At 36.6% G+C, this 15,186-nt stretch overlaps 4 protein-coding genes across 5 annotated transcripts in view; 2 read left to right on the top strand and 2 right to left on the bottom strand.

Moving 5' to 3' along the window:
- Positions 1 to 2,727: 2,727 nt before the first annotated feature.
- On the bottom strand, positions 2,728 to 6,097 carry trmt12 (tRNA methyltransferase 12 homolog). Its single transcript, XM_079838865.1, has 7 exons — positions 5,886 to 6,097; positions 5,369 to 5,537; positions 5,089 to 5,287; positions 4,794 to 4,944; positions 4,596 to 4,705; positions 4,354 to 4,511; positions 2,728 to 4,108 (listed from the first exon to the last, which is right to left on the bottom strand). Exons 1-7 carry the CDS (start codon positions 5,936 to 5,938, stop codon positions 3,731 to 3,733), a joined length of 1,218 nt encoding a protein of 405 aa, XP_079694991.1. The 5' UTR covers positions 5,939 to 6,097; the 3' UTR covers positions 2,728 to 3,730.
- Positions 6,098 to 6,347: 250 nt separating this feature from the next.
- Positions 6,348 to 9,165, top strand: rnaseh2c (ribonuclease H2, subunit C). Of its 2 annotated transcripts, XR_013818146.1 has the most exons (6): positions 6,348 to 6,431; positions 7,029 to 7,182; positions 7,271 to 7,383; positions 7,479 to 7,598; positions 7,720 to 8,423; positions 8,487 to 9,165. XR_013818146.1 is itself a non-coding variant. In XM_079838640.1 (5 exons), exons 2-5 carry the CDS (start codon positions 7,029 to 7,031, stop codon positions 7,741 to 7,743), a joined length of 411 nt encoding a protein of 136 aa, XP_079694766.1. In that variant the 5' UTR covers positions 6,348 to 6,431; the 3' UTR covers positions 7,744 to 9,165. The 2 variants fall into 2 exon arrangements, 1 of the variants encoding a protein (XP_079694766.1); XM_079838640.1 differs by having other exon boundaries at positions 7,720 to 9,165.
- zbtb3 (zinc finger and BTB domain containing 3) lies at positions 9,155 to 12,825 on the bottom strand. Its single transcript, XM_079838639.1, has 2 exons — positions 12,394 to 12,825; positions 9,155 to 12,263 (listed from the first exon to the last, which is right to left on the bottom strand). Exon 2 carries the CDS (start codon positions 12,248 to 12,250, stop codon positions 10,553 to 10,555), a length of 1,698 nt encoding a protein of 565 aa, XP_079694765.1. The 5' UTR covers positions 12,251 to 12,263; positions 12,394 to 12,825; the 3' UTR covers positions 9,155 to 10,552.
- Positions 12,826 to 14,217: 1,392 nt separating this feature from the next.
- The window catches only part of lsm11 (LSM11, U7 small nuclear RNA associated), a 3,446-nt gene continuing 2,477 nt past the window's right edge, over positions 14,218 to 15,186 (top strand). The window contains exons 1-3 of the mRNA XM_079839707.1: positions 14,218 to 14,721; positions 14,863 to 15,002; positions 15,102 to 15,185. Coding sequence (XP_079695833.1) covers positions 14,271 to 14,721; positions 14,863 to 15,002; positions 15,102 to 15,185 — 675 coding nt within the window. The 5' untranslated portion in view covers positions 14,218 to 14,270. The remainder of the gene's footprint in view (positions 14,722 to 14,862; positions 15,003 to 15,101; position 15,186) is intronic.

Raw genomic sequence — 15,186 nt, 5'->3', positions numbered from 1 at the left:
TCTACAAGAAATATAAACCATGAAATGATAAAAACCTCAAAATATTTTAAAATTATGTTATAGACTAGGCTAAAAGGCTTCTAATCATACATAAAAATCATGTGAAAATATAGGTGTTCTTTTTATTTTATTTTTACAATTTACTTCAATTACCGTGTCCCTTAAGTCATCTTCCACTCTGTTAGTATGTTTCTCACCTTCCATAACCGACTGCAATTCCATTGAGACCATTTTTAGGAAATTAAATCATTTATTTTTCTCACTGGAATTCAACTGTACAAACTGAGGTAAGCTTAAACTCTCACTCCAACCTTTTTTTGTTTGTTTTTGAAATGTCATCCTGCTTGTCCCACCCTGTTAGGCTATGTTATGAGACAAATATATATATATACAGTGGGGAGAACTGGGGAGAGTATTTGATACACTGCCGATTTTGCAGGTTTGCCCACTTACAAAGCATGTAGAAGTCTGTATATAGGTAGGCCTACTCTTCAACTGTGAGTGACGGAATCTAAAACAAAAATCCAGAAAATCACATTGTATGATTTTTCAGTAATTAATTAGCATTTTATTGCATGACATAAGTATTTGATGCACCAGAAAAGCAGAACTTAATATTTGGTACAGAAACCTTTGTTTGCAATTACAGAGATCTTACGTTTCCTGTAGTTCTTGACCAGGTTTGCACACACTGCAGCAGGGACCCACTCCTTTTGACCCACTCCTCCATACAGACCTTCTCCAGATCCTTCAGGTTTCGGGGCTGTCGCTGGGCAATACAGACTTTCAGCTCCCTCCAAAGATTTTCTATTGGGTTCAGGTCTGGAGACTGGCTAGGCCACTCCAGGACCTTGAGATGCTTCTTACGGAGCCACTACAGGACCTTGAGATGCTTCTTACGGAGGACACTGGCTGTGTGTTTCGGGTCGTTGTCATGCTGGAAGACCCAGCCACGACCCATCTTCAGCTCGCGCTGGCTTGAGCAGGCGGACCTTGCGTGCGCTGCAGGATTTTAATCCATGACGGCGTAGTGTGTTACTAATGGTTTTCTTTGAGACTGTGGTCCCAGCTCTCTTCAGGTCATTGACCAGGTCCTGCCGTGTAGTTCTGGGCTGATCCCTCATCTTCCTCATGATCATTGATGTCCCACGAGGTGAAATCTTGCATGGTGCCCCAGACTGAGGGAGATTGACCGTCATCTTGAACTTCTTCCATTTTCTAATAATTGCGCCAACAGTTGTTGCCTTCTCACCAAGCTGCTTGCCTATTGTCCTGTAGCCCATCCCAGCCTTGTGCAGGTCTACAATTTTATCCCTGATATCCTTACACAGCTCTCTGGTCTTGGCCATTGTGGAGAGGTTGGAGTCTGTTTGTTTGATTGAGTGTGTGGACAGGTGTCTTTTATACAGGTAACAAGTTCAAACAGGTGCAGTTAAAACAGGTAATGAGTGGAGAACAGGATGGCTTCTTAAAGAAAGACTAACAGGTCTGTGAGAGCCGGAATGCTTACTGGTTGGTAGGTGATCAAATACTTATGTCATGCAATAAAATGCAAATTAATTATTTAAAAATCATCAATGTGATTTTCTGGATTTTTGTTTATATATATATATATATATATATATATATATATATATATATATATATATATATATATATATATATATATATATATATATATATATATATATATATATATATATATATATATATATATATATATATATATATATATATATATATATATATATATATATATATATATATATGATACTGTGCAGAACCCTTAAGCTCCCAGGTCAGGGGCAGGTCTTAAAGTCACATCAGCTAACAAAGGAATCAAGAAATCAAATAAAATGTATACAGTTAAGACTATAAAGTGTTTTATAATTTTATTTCTCTATACATTATAATAAATTTAAATATTTGTATGATTTATAAATATTATAAATCATATTATATTATACATATTTAAACAAATATTTTCCTACACTCAGCGTCAAAAAGGTTTTAATGTTGAGGTTTTAACCTTATTATAAATATTAGAAATCATATTATGTTATTTAAATAAATATGGATATAGAATAAATATAGAACTTTCAAAGCAGTTCTTTTCTGCTATTGTTACAAGCTGAAGAACCCTAAAATGGCACTGTTTAGAACCATTTTAGAGATTAAAAGTTATTTTTAAAGCCTAATAAATGTTGAATGTCTATAATGTAAAAAAAAATATTATTTTCATAGAAACATCAGTACCAGTATTAGTATCAGTGATTAGTAACTGTGAAATTATTACAATATAAAAATATTTGTTAGGAAATGGCACCACCACTTACTCCCGCTGAGATGCAGCGTCACTACAGGGCAAAGAGAGATGCAGACCCTGAAAGGAGAGCAATGTATATATAGAGAGAGAGTACGCAAAGTGCGCCCTCTGGAAAAAAATGGAGGGAAAGGAAAAGAAAGAAAGAAAGGCCAGGGCACCAATACCCTCTCCCTCAGCAACCCCTACTTGACCTCCTGAATTAGAACCAGTGGCAGAGTACTCAAGGTCAGAACATTTGTATTGGATGAAGTTAGTGGTAAAAGTTTACAGTAAGTTCCATTGTTTCAGAAAATAATTGCATATTAATTGTGTTGTATTGTTGTGTTTGTGTTTTAGGCAAAGACAGCAAGGTCAACATCAGAAAAGCAGAAATAAAAAAAAGATTCCAAAGAGAAATTGAAGTCATTTTCATAAATTCAACTTTTATTTTGTCTTGTGGAATATATGTAAACATCTTTTATGTAAAATATCTTATATAGGACAGTACTAAATAAAAAAATAACATGCATTTGAAATATAATAACATGAATTAAAATAATTAACATTTTGAAGATTCTGCAAGGTGGATGTAAACTTTTGATTACGACTGTGTGTGAAAAAAAATCATAAAGACAAGAGAAAACTAAATATAGTTTAGTTCTATGTGGAAGTGATGTAATTATTTCAATGACATTTGGGATAGAAAAAGAAAAAACATACTACCATCCAAAAGTTTGGGGACAGTACGATTTTTTTAAATGCTTTTAATCTGCGAGGATGCATTAATTTGAACAAAAGGGACAGTAAAGACTTTTATAATGTTACAAAACAGTTCTATGTAATATAAATACTGTTCCTTTGAACTTGACATTCATCAACGAATCCTGAAGAAAATGCGTTGTGGTTTCCAGAACAAAATCAACAGCAAAACCGTTTTCTACATTGATAATAATAAGAAATGTTACTTAATAAGAAATTCTCTCCAAAGGATCAAGTGACACAGAAGACTGGAGTAATGGCTGCAGAAAATTCAGCTTTGCATCACACAAATAAATTACATTTTAAAATATATTAAAATAGAAAACTATCATTTCAAAATACAGTACTTTTTTTTTTTACTGTATTTTGATCAAATCAGTGCAGCATTGGTGAGCATAGAAAACTTATATTTTTACATAAAAAAAAAAAATCTTAGTTTACCCCAAACTTTTGAATGGCAGTGTAAATTGTACAATACTGAATTAGTATTGGGGAAATTCCATATAAATAAAATAAATATTGAAGGGTTTTTATTTTTTTATTACAAAACACTTCAAACATTTTGCATTTCAAAAATAAAAATCAGCAATCAGAGAGTTAAATTGACTAGAGCTAATTATAGACAGAGGGTCTTAACAGAAACAACTTTATACATGAGTGGATGTGTCAGAGAGGTTTACACTCTAAGTCCAGAACTACATGACTGATATGTGGTGCGTATGTTTTGACATGCTCTATGTGCTTGATATTTGTCTTCCATTCGCTTCCAGTGATGTCTGACAAGAGTGTACAGATGCGTCTGGCTGCGTCTGAAGCCCAGGCAGTCCATACTTGCATATCTCTCTGGATCGAAGAGCCTTTATCAACATCTATAGCAGATGAATGTTCATGTGGTTTATGGTGCAAAGGTGTTGTGACATTGTGGTGAATATGCAGTACTCCCCCAGTGGCTCTTTTTAGCAGACGACATGCCACTGGCCAACCCTCCTCTGAACTTGGTATGAGGCCCAAATTCACTCGATCTGCAAGATCACTTAAAGGAAGCTAAAAAGTATGTGCAAATGATTATTTATTCAACTGACCATATACTGTATGTGGAACAGCATTTAGTTCCACGTCTGGAAATATTCACATAATGAGACTATATATTAAGTATATATACTGTTTATTACCCAATTAACTGATTCTCATACAAAAACAAACTATTATGAAATATTAGTAGGTGAAATCAAGATAATGACAATCAGCACTTTTGTATCTCAGTGCAGTCTTTAAGCTGTTATCCTCACCTGTCTGTTGTCTCCTTCGTGGATAGTGCAGCGGTCTGACACACCGTTGATTTGTAGGTTTCTTTGAAGAGCCTTCACTGCATCTGGGTTCCATTCACAGGCATGCACATAAGCAGCCTTAGCATGTACCAGATATGGAAGAGTGAAGTATCCAATCCCTGGACAGTGGAGTAAAATATGATAATACATCTTGGGTGATAAAAACCAACTCTGAAATGGTAAACACACAGCATTGCTTTTACCTGCATATAAGTCAACCACAGTCTCTCCAATGCAGTCAAAGGAGGCTATTCTGAGCTTCTCTGTGATATTCCCAGAGGAGAACATGCACTTGGTGACATCAAACTCATACCTGAAATTTCAGACAGATACATTTATTTTTAATTTATTTAATAGATTGAGATTTGTTTCTCTAAATAACATGGCAACTTATGGGTTACCTGATGTGGTTATCGATGTGTGTCACATAGCTGCTGTCTCCTAAAAGCATCGTCACTATAGGTGTGCGGTAACCATCCTGGGAAATGCTTTTAATTTGTGCTAAACGTTTGACTCCCAGCGTCAGGGCAACAGCAGTCCAGAATTCAGATCCTAAAACAAATAAAAAATATTTGAAAATAATATTGCTTGTATTACTTAATTACTATAAAATATTACTCTGGGATAAATTAAATATTAATAGAGGATATACAATCGAATTATTTTATATACAAAATATGATTCATTATCACCCACCAATTTCTTTCCATATTGCATTAGAGAAGCAGCCTTCCCTAAAAAGGACAAGATCTCCGTGGCATTGCCATCGGCTAGGAATGTCTCCCTCCAGATCGTCACTCCACATTTTCCCTTTAGAAACCAGCCAGGACTGTGCAGTCTCTGCAAGCTTCTTATGGAAAGATTTAACTTTCTCCTTCTTTGATAATGGAGGAGCCTAAAAAGCAGGTATGCAGTATACTGATGTTCATTGACTTGGGTTCATACATCTCATTAATAACTGTCAGTGCGTACATACCTGGATATCAACAATTTCACAAAAGCTGTCCTGTGCAACACGTTCCTTTAGTACCACCAGATCAAGCTGTGCCAGAACAGACGCTACAATTGGAAGTGTTACAGTCCCATCTGAGTGTTTTTGTGCACAGTACTTGCGGTCCAAAACACCTTGTAACAGTAGGTATTTTCTGAAAAATACATGCACCAAGATATCAAATTAGACAGAATTTCTAAAACCATTCAAGATAACTACTTTGTTGAAAATGACAGCCACTTGTATTTACCCACACAGGTTTCATAGAATCATTTCAATATTACATAAAGGGACACTTCCTTTTGATAATTACAGTATAACAAATGAATACTAAATGAAGCAGAATTTAACTAGATCCCATTTGGTGTATGACATACGCATTATTATTGCAAATGTAAAAGGAATATTGAAACGTTTAACCTGACACCAACAGACTGCTTAAATAAATTAGTTGAGGAATATATGCTTAGAGAGCGACTATTTTGTTCACAGCCTAACTTACCTGTAGAGTTGTGCATGACGCTGCGACACTTTTAAACACGGAATTACAACCATTTTCCACAGGAGGCGTTAGAAAAACAATTAAAATATACTATCTGACTAATTATTTACCAAACTACAATGTGGGTCCATCAAAACCGTATTTTAACCTAACATGAATAGTAGACATCATGGAGACACGTTCGCCTTCAAGAAATGTCGTTCCTAGTCGGTTGAGTTCCCAGTAGGAACATTATGAGTGTTGCACCTGTAGAGCGCTTGGAAATAGTGCATGTGATGTGATTTAACAGAGGGTATTACAAGTTTTGTTGTGTATCTGTCACTCTCGGATTGTTTTATAGGCGTTGTAGTTGTAAAAGTTATTAAATAATACTGTCTTTTTTTCAAGTCTTCATCCGACTACACAAGCGAAACGGCAGAGGGCAGAATACCTTGGATTTTACCGCGAAAAACATCCGCATGTTGACGAAGAAATACAGCGCGTCCAATCACAGTATACGCAGCTTTCCCACGTGACACTCTATAAACAGTGTTGAAAACGAGCAAGGTAAGGCATTAAACGTTATTATATATCCGTTTTACCATGTTCTTTTTATAAGTTTACAGAGGCTCAGTTCTGATAACATTGATATAAACTGCTTTTAATAATAATAAAACTGTATAAATGAGCAATATTTTAATAGGTAACGTTAATCGTTCTTCCCCTGGCATTTAATGTATTGTCATTTAGAGTAAAAAATTGTCAAATAGAAATGTTAAAGGTATAACCGTTAACGGAAAGTTGTTACAATGGAACTTGGCTTGTCATTGAATAACTTTTTACTGGCTTTTCAGCAAAGTATGAAACACAAAACAGTTAAAGAAACTGGTGTCCTAATGTAAAATGTTAAGTAACCGTAAAATACCAAACCATTGTTTTGGCCAACAATTTTTATTTTATTGACACATTATGTGTAAAACACGTCTGAGAACCTTTTAGTTACAAACTACAGTTTTGCTAGTGTGTTTTTATAGTGTTCTTAAATGTACAAAGCCACTAGGCTTACAATGCTTTTGGGAACGCAGGTCTCTCTTATATCTTCTCTTTTAAGACCGTTCTATCCTAGTAATTGTCACCTGTGCCTAACACACTTTGTTTTACTAGATGTCAATGAACAGTTGTGTGACGGCTATCCGGCTGGATTCTCTCAAGCAAGCTGACAAACCACAGATCCATCTGTTACCATGTGAAATAGAGCATGATGGACCTGCTGAAGTCTTCAAGTTCTTTAATCCCACTGTGAAGGAACGCAAACATGGTTAGTCAAATGGCAGTGCATGACTCAAGAATTAAACGTGTTAAAGTTAAAGCTCTCTACCCAATAAAAATAACATTGTGTTTTTCAGAAAAGACACTGTCATTCAGAGGTCGAGGACTGAAGGGTCAGGAATTGCATTGTCCACAAGGATACACAGGACTGGTGCTGAAAGAGGTCCAAAAGCCTGCGTCCGATCAAGAGGTGACCTGACCTGCATTTTTCTTTGGATATGTATATTTGGATGTTCACAGGTATCTATTTCTAAATAACAGAATTTGTTTGGCATTTGTTTTTAGGACAGAATAGTTAAAGTTTCTTCAGTGTTCCATACATTAACATACTGGAACTTGGAGACACCTCCCACATCTGATGATGGAGTTGTGATGGCTATGGCATGGCCTCAGCTCGCAGAGGCGGTGAGTAACTTTTTATAACCACTTATTTACATGATTAGAATCTGATGTACTAAAAAACATTTTCTTGCAACTGAATTAATCTCTAAAGTATTCACTTCTAAATCAATACCTCTTTCCGCAGATGCATAGACCAGTAGACGACTGAAAATGGACATTGTTTTATTATGGATACCTGCTTCTTCTTAAGTACATTGTTACAGTTAAACCAATGTGAAAATTATTCTTTGCTGGAACTGAAAGTCAGAACAACTAACTCGTTGGGCTGTGGTATTGACTGACCACCATTTTTACCAAACTGTTATTAAAGTATGACTGTCACAATTTAATATGACTAACTATTAAAGTCTTGTTTTATTGTTTTCCATGTGCAATTTTATTTTTTTTGTTCTTATTTATCGAACCTTTTGATCTGATATACACTACCGTATAAAATTTTGGGGTCAGTAAGATTTTTTTTGGTTGTTGTTTCTGACAGAAGTATCTTGCTCAACAAAGACTGCATTTATTTGATAAAAAAAACAGTAATATTGTTAAATATCATTACAATTTAAAAGAACTGGTTTACTGGTTTCTATTTTAAAATATAATTTATTCCTGTGATGGCAAAGCTGAATTTTCAGCATTATTACTTCAGTCTTCAGTGTCACATGATCCTTCAGAAATCATTCTAATATGCTGATCTGGGGTATTCCAGAAAGCAAGGTTAACTTACCGTCACACATACCCTGAACTCTTGGTTGATTAACCCAAACATTGCTTCCTCGAGGTATGCTGTTCCAAAAACACGTCAAGGAGTAAATTCAGACAACTCATATTATGTTCCTGGTTAACACCAAGCATATAGAGCAACCATTGACTACCATAGTATCTTTTTCCCTACTATGGTAGTCAATGGTTGCTCTATCTGCTTGGTTACAAACATTCTTCAAAATATCTTCCTTTGTGTTCAGCAGAACAAAGAAACGCATACAGGTTTGGAACAACTTGAGGGTGAGTAAATGATGACAGAATTTTCATTTTTAGGTGAACTATCCCTTTAGGCAAATTAACCCTGGAACATGAGTTGCTCCGGAGCAGGTTATGTTCAGAGAGTGAGTTGCTATGGCTACTTACATACCCTGAAAGTTACCTCCGTTTTTGGAACAGAAAGTTGAGGTTATCCGCTTACAGTTTACTCTTAAACATACCGAGGTATGTCACTTAACCTGCTTTCTGGAATACACCCCACGTGCTTAAGAATTATTTATTACAATCAATGTTAAAAACAGTTGTGCTGCTTAATACTTAGCACTTTGAGATTTTGTTTAATGTAAAGTGCGTTACAAATAAAATGTATTATTATTAATATTTTTATGGAAACCATTGTTTTTTTTTCAGATGAACAGAGTTCAAAAGGGAAAAATTATTTGAAACAAATTTTTTTTTGTTACGTTATAAATGTCTTTTCTGTCACTTTTGAGCAATTTCATGTACTCTTCATGAATTAAATAATTTTTTACTGCCCCCAAACTTTTGAATGTTAATGTAGTTTTCTACATATTTGACAACAAATAAATAGATCAATCCCAACATCACTGAAAGCTGGTTTTAATGTATAGTACCTGTTAATGTTTCACCATCTTTCATTCTCACACAAAAAAATGCACAGAACACATACACAGCAAAACTCTTCCTTGTAGTGATATAGTCATTCATCTGCTCAAATGGATCTTAAAGTGCCCCTATTATACTATTTTAAAGGTTCTTAATTTTGTTTTGGAGGTGCCCTACAAGTTTACATGCATCCAAGGTCAAACCACACTTTAATTTTCTCATAATGTACATTGCACATCACCTTATTTCTCAAACCATTTCCCTTTCCGCCTACTCCGCTCTGATTGGTCAGACGGCCCAGTCTGTTGTGATTGGTCTACCGCTTGCAGTGCATATCAGAAATGAAACGCCTATTACCATTTCAGAAATTCAGCTCCAGAGGCTTCCTCAGCACTCGATACACAGTGATACGAACAATGGCGTTTTGTTTTTCTGTATCAATTCCAGCATAAATCCAGTTTTTTTTTTTTTACTCTTCCAGGCCTCAGCTACAACTACAGTGTTTCAGGCCGGGTTAAAGTAGATGTCGTTCACGGGCAGCCAATGAATGAAGACCCTAGGCTGCCATTATGCAAAATATGTTCAATTGTTCCGTAGGTACTATTGATACATTTATAGAGCACTTTACAGGCTAAGTCCAAAGTGCTGTACATTATTGCCGGTTTCACAGACAATTCTTAAGTCTAGTACCAGACTACAATGAACGTTTGAGCTGTTTTAACTAAAAGCAACTTGCACTGACAACATCTTAAAATATGTCAGTGCCATTGTTTTGTCTCATGATGCGCATCAGTAATGTTTTCTAAGGCATGTTTATAAAAGCTAATAGTAAAAGTAATAAGGTTCAATCCTGACTTAATCTAAGCCCTATCTGTGAAACCAGGCTCATAAGTGGATAAAGCAAAAAATGAAATAAAAACAACAACGAACATTGGTACTATGTAACAGGAAGTGAGACTGGTATTGAAAGGTAATATTCTAAAAAGCATAATAGGGGCACTTTAAAGCTCATTTCTTGTTGTACCAGCTACAGTACACCGTAAGAGACAAAAACATTTTAAAATGCAAAACGCCACCACCTTTTTATAAAAAACAATTTACTTTACCTATGAATATTAAAACCAGGTTGTGCAACATTAAAAATATCGAGAACATGTATAGCTAGTGAATTAACACCAAAAATCTTGTTTTTGTTATTTTGTTACATTAGTTCTGTCTGTATATGGCATGGAATCAGTCAAGTGACTCCCTTCCAAAGCTTTTGCTGTTTTGAGGGATGAGCCAGAAATGTATAGACGTGGAAATTTATGATTTTGTGACATTTACAAAATCCTTCAGCAAGATTGGGCCACAATCAATGGCTACGTCTGAGGAGGATGAGGAGGGGGCGGTGATGGTGGAGGGTCCGACTCAACTCTGCTGCGTTTGACTGGCAGGCCTTGATCATGTGCCTTTCTGATGTGCCTGTACAAGTCTCCAGACTGTGTGTAACTACGGTAACAGTAACTGCACTCATACGGCCGTTCCCTGGTGTGTACAATGGCGTGTCTCCTCAGGGTGTAAGCACAGGAAAAGGTCTTTCCGCAAGTGTTACAAGTAGGCACATCCTCCATGTAACTCCCAAGGGAGTCCTGAAAATCCTCGAGGTACATGGCCTGTTGCTCCGGATGGGAATTGGCAGGAAAAAGGGTCGACGGCAAGCCGGCAGTTACGGCTGTAGAAGGATTTGGACCTTGCGGTGAAGGAGGGAAAGAAAGGGGTTCTTGATGGGGAAGATGAATTAATGGATGTGCCGATATAAACTGAGTATCAGTGAGCTCCTCAACATCATGGTTGCTGTCGTCATAATTGTCCCCATCATCTAAATCTTCGTTTATCCTTGGGCCGTTATCCATGACCACCGTATCGTCTATGTCATCAGACTCTTCATCCGAAATCACAATGGCCTCTACTTTCACTTCGAAACTCTCTTCATTTTCCTCCCCTGAAGTTTGTGAAAGGCTTCCTTCCCTAAAGTTTCGCGAAAGTTTGCGCTTATTTAGCATGCTACTTGTATTGGACGAAGTGTTCTCATATCTCCTTTCATTTTGGCTCTGAATGTGATGTGATGACCCTGGATTTCCAGTAGTTTTATTCTGGAGTTGGGCTTTTAGTGTTTGAGTCTGCATGAAAACAGTAGGTTCGTGTTCTTGGACAGCGCTGGTGTTGTTCACACTGCTCAGAGCCACGGCGGTGGCCACAACAGGTTGAGTCTCTGTCTGAATTAGTTCTGTTGTACTACACGGACTTGAAAGTGCAGACTCAAGGCTAGAAGACCGTGCCGATATTCTTGTGTTGTCAGGTCTAGGTGATGAACGATATGTGGATGGTCCTGAACAAGAATTACTAACAGCTGGTTGGGAGTCCATTCCTGGTTGGGTAGTGTCCGCCATATCTGAACTCTCTACACTGTGTGTGAGGAGGTTAGCCATCCCTGATTGTGTTTCAGTCTTGGCATCAATGTAAAGTGACATTTGTTGGCTCGACTGATGACAATGTGTTAGTCCTCCATCTCTTCCCGTTTCTGGACCAGGTTCGTCTTCTCTAGGCGAGCCGTCAAGCCCTTCCGTTTTAGCAGACTCATTTGCTCCGACTTCAACTCTTGTGCTATCCGCCTCAGCCAATCCTCGACCTTGTAGTCTTCTCTTACAAACTCGCACCACATCATTCATATGTAAGAAGCTGGCTGCGGCGAGCACGTCCTCGGGAGGGGGGTGGGTTGCTAATTGCAGCACACCTTCGTACATGAAATCAAGGAGGAGTCCAAAGGCTTGAGGGGTCACGATATCTCCATTAATAGTGACTGTGTCTCTCTGTGGCCCACCGTTGACTGAGCTGGTATTTCCCATTGACTGATCTGAGTAAAACATATGGAAGAAAGGGGAGAAAGAGGCCAACACGGCACGATGGGCTCTGAAACGAGTCGGACCGACCTGCACGGTGCAGTCACATAGGAAACCTTGCAGACGCTGTGAGCGCAAGCTGGCCAAGAGCTGCTGACCATGCCCTGTGAACTCCATTTCTATTGACAACCTAGTAAAAACATTAATGTTATTCTCAGGAAAATGTGTTGTATTGTTAATAAGCAGTTTATATTCATAATAATATGATAAAATTCACATTATTAACATCTACTTTCTTGTTAAGATGAAATGTTTCTTACAGAAATGTCCAGAGAGCTGACAAAGTCCCCACGTCCACTTTAAGATCTGCTCCTTTGACGCACTGTCATGTTTGCTTTATTGATCCACTGACATTCTTTTGACATCAACAGTTGTTCACTAATCGAATCCAGTAAATGTATGTACTTCAATCCTGAAGGAGTGGGTAACAAACTAATTCATAATCTTCGTTGATTCACACATCTTTTTATGATGGGTTAGTACAGCAAACCTTTTCCGGAGCACCGTAAAATAATATCGAAAGCGTGCCACATATCCTTAAAATATCTTCTAGCCAAGAGGACAACCAGTGGTTTATTGATTCGCTGTAAGTGAAGAGTAATGTGTGAATTTTTAAAACGTATCCGCGTTACGGGAACGTTTTCCTTTAGGACAATACATACCAAACACACACACTTCTACGTGTGGTATGTACCGTTTGTATGTGCTAGTGTGCTCTGCCTCCTACTGACGGGGAAGAAGACCAAAGAGGAAGTAGCGTCTGTTCCTATGATTTGTTCTGTGACTGCAGAAAAAAAAGAAAAGAAAAAAAAAAAAAAAACATGATCATGTAAAAGAAAACATATTTTCTATAGGCACAGTTAAATTAACATGATTTTTAATGTTTAACACGATCTTCTTCTTCTTCTTTCTTTTAATATAATTATTACTATTAAAAAGCTTTATTCACCATTCGTTGTTTTAAATAAGTAGGTCTAAGAATAAAATAATAGTAAATAAATAATTATTATTTATTTATTTATTTATTTTATTATTGCAATATATACATAAAAAGACAGGGAACAACCAACAATGTTTGAATGATTTGAATTTACGAAGGGATCACAAAAAAAAAAACTATAATAATAAAAATAAAAAGGCACAAGGATTGTAAACAAAATTTACAATATCAGAGAAAGATGAATTTAAATCACACTTAAAGAAGAGGACATCTTTTTGGGTTATAGGAGGTATTGTCTCCCTTCTTACCCTCATCCAGCTATATACATCAAACCAAAATTTAGAAGTAACATCACAATAAAAAAAGTGATCAAGTGTTTCAGGGCAAGAAGAGCAAACGACACAAGGATCCACATCGAAATGAAATCGTTTCTGTAAAAAGTCACCAACTGGGTAGATCTTAAACATAATTTTGTAATGTGTCTCTTTGACCTTGGAGCAAAAATTAATCATTATTAGTATTATAAACTTCAATTTAGCTATTTAGTCATTTGTTTGTTTATTTAAGAGAAAAATGAGTGTAATATACCTCCTTCATAAAAAAAACACCAATAGTCACATACATATCAGTTAGTTTTATTGAGTTACTATTTTAGTTTTTAATATTTTGAATTAGTTTTTGTTTTCATATTTTTCCGTTTTTAAGTTTTAGTAATTGTGTTGTGTCTTAGTCATTTTATTAATCATTGCTTTTTATATATATCTTTAGTGTTTATTAATTATTATTTATTAATTTTATTTCCATTTTAGTTAGTTAAACTAAATGGAAATTAGCTAGTTGAAATGAAACAAGTTGTTATTGTTTTATTTTATTTCAGTTAACGTTTATTTTATTAACGAAATTATTTAATGGTTATAGTTTCAACTATAATAAGTTATTAACCCGTTTACCAGTAAAAGTCAAACAAATTAACGTAAAAGTAAACGTACATGTCATGTTATTTTTATTTTATTTTTATTGATGCTCAAAACAATACACACAAGTAATAACAAATAATACAGAATACAAAAAAACACGTACACGTCATTTACCAGTACATTTACTAGTAAACTTTACGTCATCGATGGTTTTCGTCGGTGGCTTCACACACTGATAAGTTACCCATGATTCTCCGCACAGTCTGCGGCTCATTCAAAAATGGAGGAGAGGGAGAGAGAGTCGGAAAGTGAGCGCTGTTCAGCACCTTCCCAAACATCTGACCAGCAAACCATTACCGACACCTCCGGCCAAAGGCTAGAGACTGGCGAAGATGATATCGAAACTAAGTTGGATATCAGTTCGGATAAGTTTGACCCCTTACTCGCTCTGTATTCCCCACAAGTGCCATTGCCTTACCCGAATATCAAGTGCTTTAATAACATAGCAGAATATGAGAGCTTTATGAAAGGCGGTCGAGGCCGAGCGAAACCCGAAAATGTGGAGAAAAGACTCCGAAAAGCACAGAAAGGTAAAGCAGACCCGGAGAGGATAGAGAGGCTGAAGAGACTCATGGTGAATAACCCGGTTGAGGAGGAGGGAGAGGGAAGCGGAGTCAAGCGACAGCCTCGACAGCGAAAAGCGGCCAAAAATGTGCTTACCAGAATGCCACGTATGTTTCTCTCTTTACTGTCTATTTCACAAGACGATAGCAAACACTAGACTGGATTCACAACCAAAATTGCTAACGTTAGGTGAGTTCTTTTAAGTGCTGTCTATGTAGTAACTCACTAGGTTGTGTCTGTCTTTGCAGTGCATACAGGCAGTCCATTAGGAGAGCTCAATAGGTGCGTCCAGGATAAAATCAGGGTCAAAGTTCACACGCGGACCTTTAAAGGCCTCCGAGGAGTGTGTTCTGGCTTTGTGGTGGCATTTGATAAGTTCTGGAACCTGGTAAGTATTAACAGATCTTTACTTATTATCTTTACTTATTATCTTTACTAATAAATGTTTGTTTCATTTTTTTTATCCCCCTGATTCTTTTGGTGCCAGGCGATGGTGGATGTGGATGAAACGTACAGGGAGCCGCTTTTGGGACAAGCTCTTTATCATGAGAAAGCACTTACTGTCACAAGGG

Source organism: Gobio gobio, assembly GCF_949357685.1.
Source record: "Gobio gobio genome assembly, chromosome: 16".
NCBI lineage: Eukaryota > Metazoa > Chordata > Actinopteri > Cypriniformes > Gobionidae > Gobio > Gobio gobio.
This window is presented reverse-complemented; position numbering and strand designations above follow the sequence as displayed.

Bases quoted from the DNA above. Each gene is read 5' to 3' on its own strand.
- rnaseh2c (XM_079838640.1), top strand. From the start codon at position 7,029: ATGTCAATGAACAGTTGTGTGACGGCTATCCGGCTGGATTCTCTCAAG. The intron at 7,183-7,270 runs GTTAGTCAAATG...TGTGTTTTTCAG, and splicing joins TGTGAAGGAACGCAAACATG to AAAAGACACTGTCATTCAGA. The intron at 7,599-7,719 runs GTGAGTAACTTT...CTCTTTCCGCAG, and splicing joins GGCCTCAGCTCGCAGAGGCG to ATGCATAGACCAGTAGACGA.
- zbtb3 (XM_079838639.1), bottom strand. From the start codon at position 12,250: ATGGAGTTCACAGGGCATGGTCAGCAGCTCTTGGCCAGCTTGCGCTCA.
- trmt12 (XM_079838865.1), bottom strand. From the start codon at position 5,938: ATGGTTGTAATTCCGTGTTTAAAAGTGTCGCAGCGTCATGCACAACTC. The intron at 5,288-5,368 runs GTATGTACGCAC...CCTGCTTTTTAG, and splicing joins GTGAAATTGTTGATATCCAG to GCTCCTCCATTATCAAAGAA. The intron at 4,109-4,353 runs GTGAGGATAACA...CATACTTTTTAG, and splicing joins ACGAAGGAGACAACAGACAG to CTTCCTTTAAGTGATCTTGC.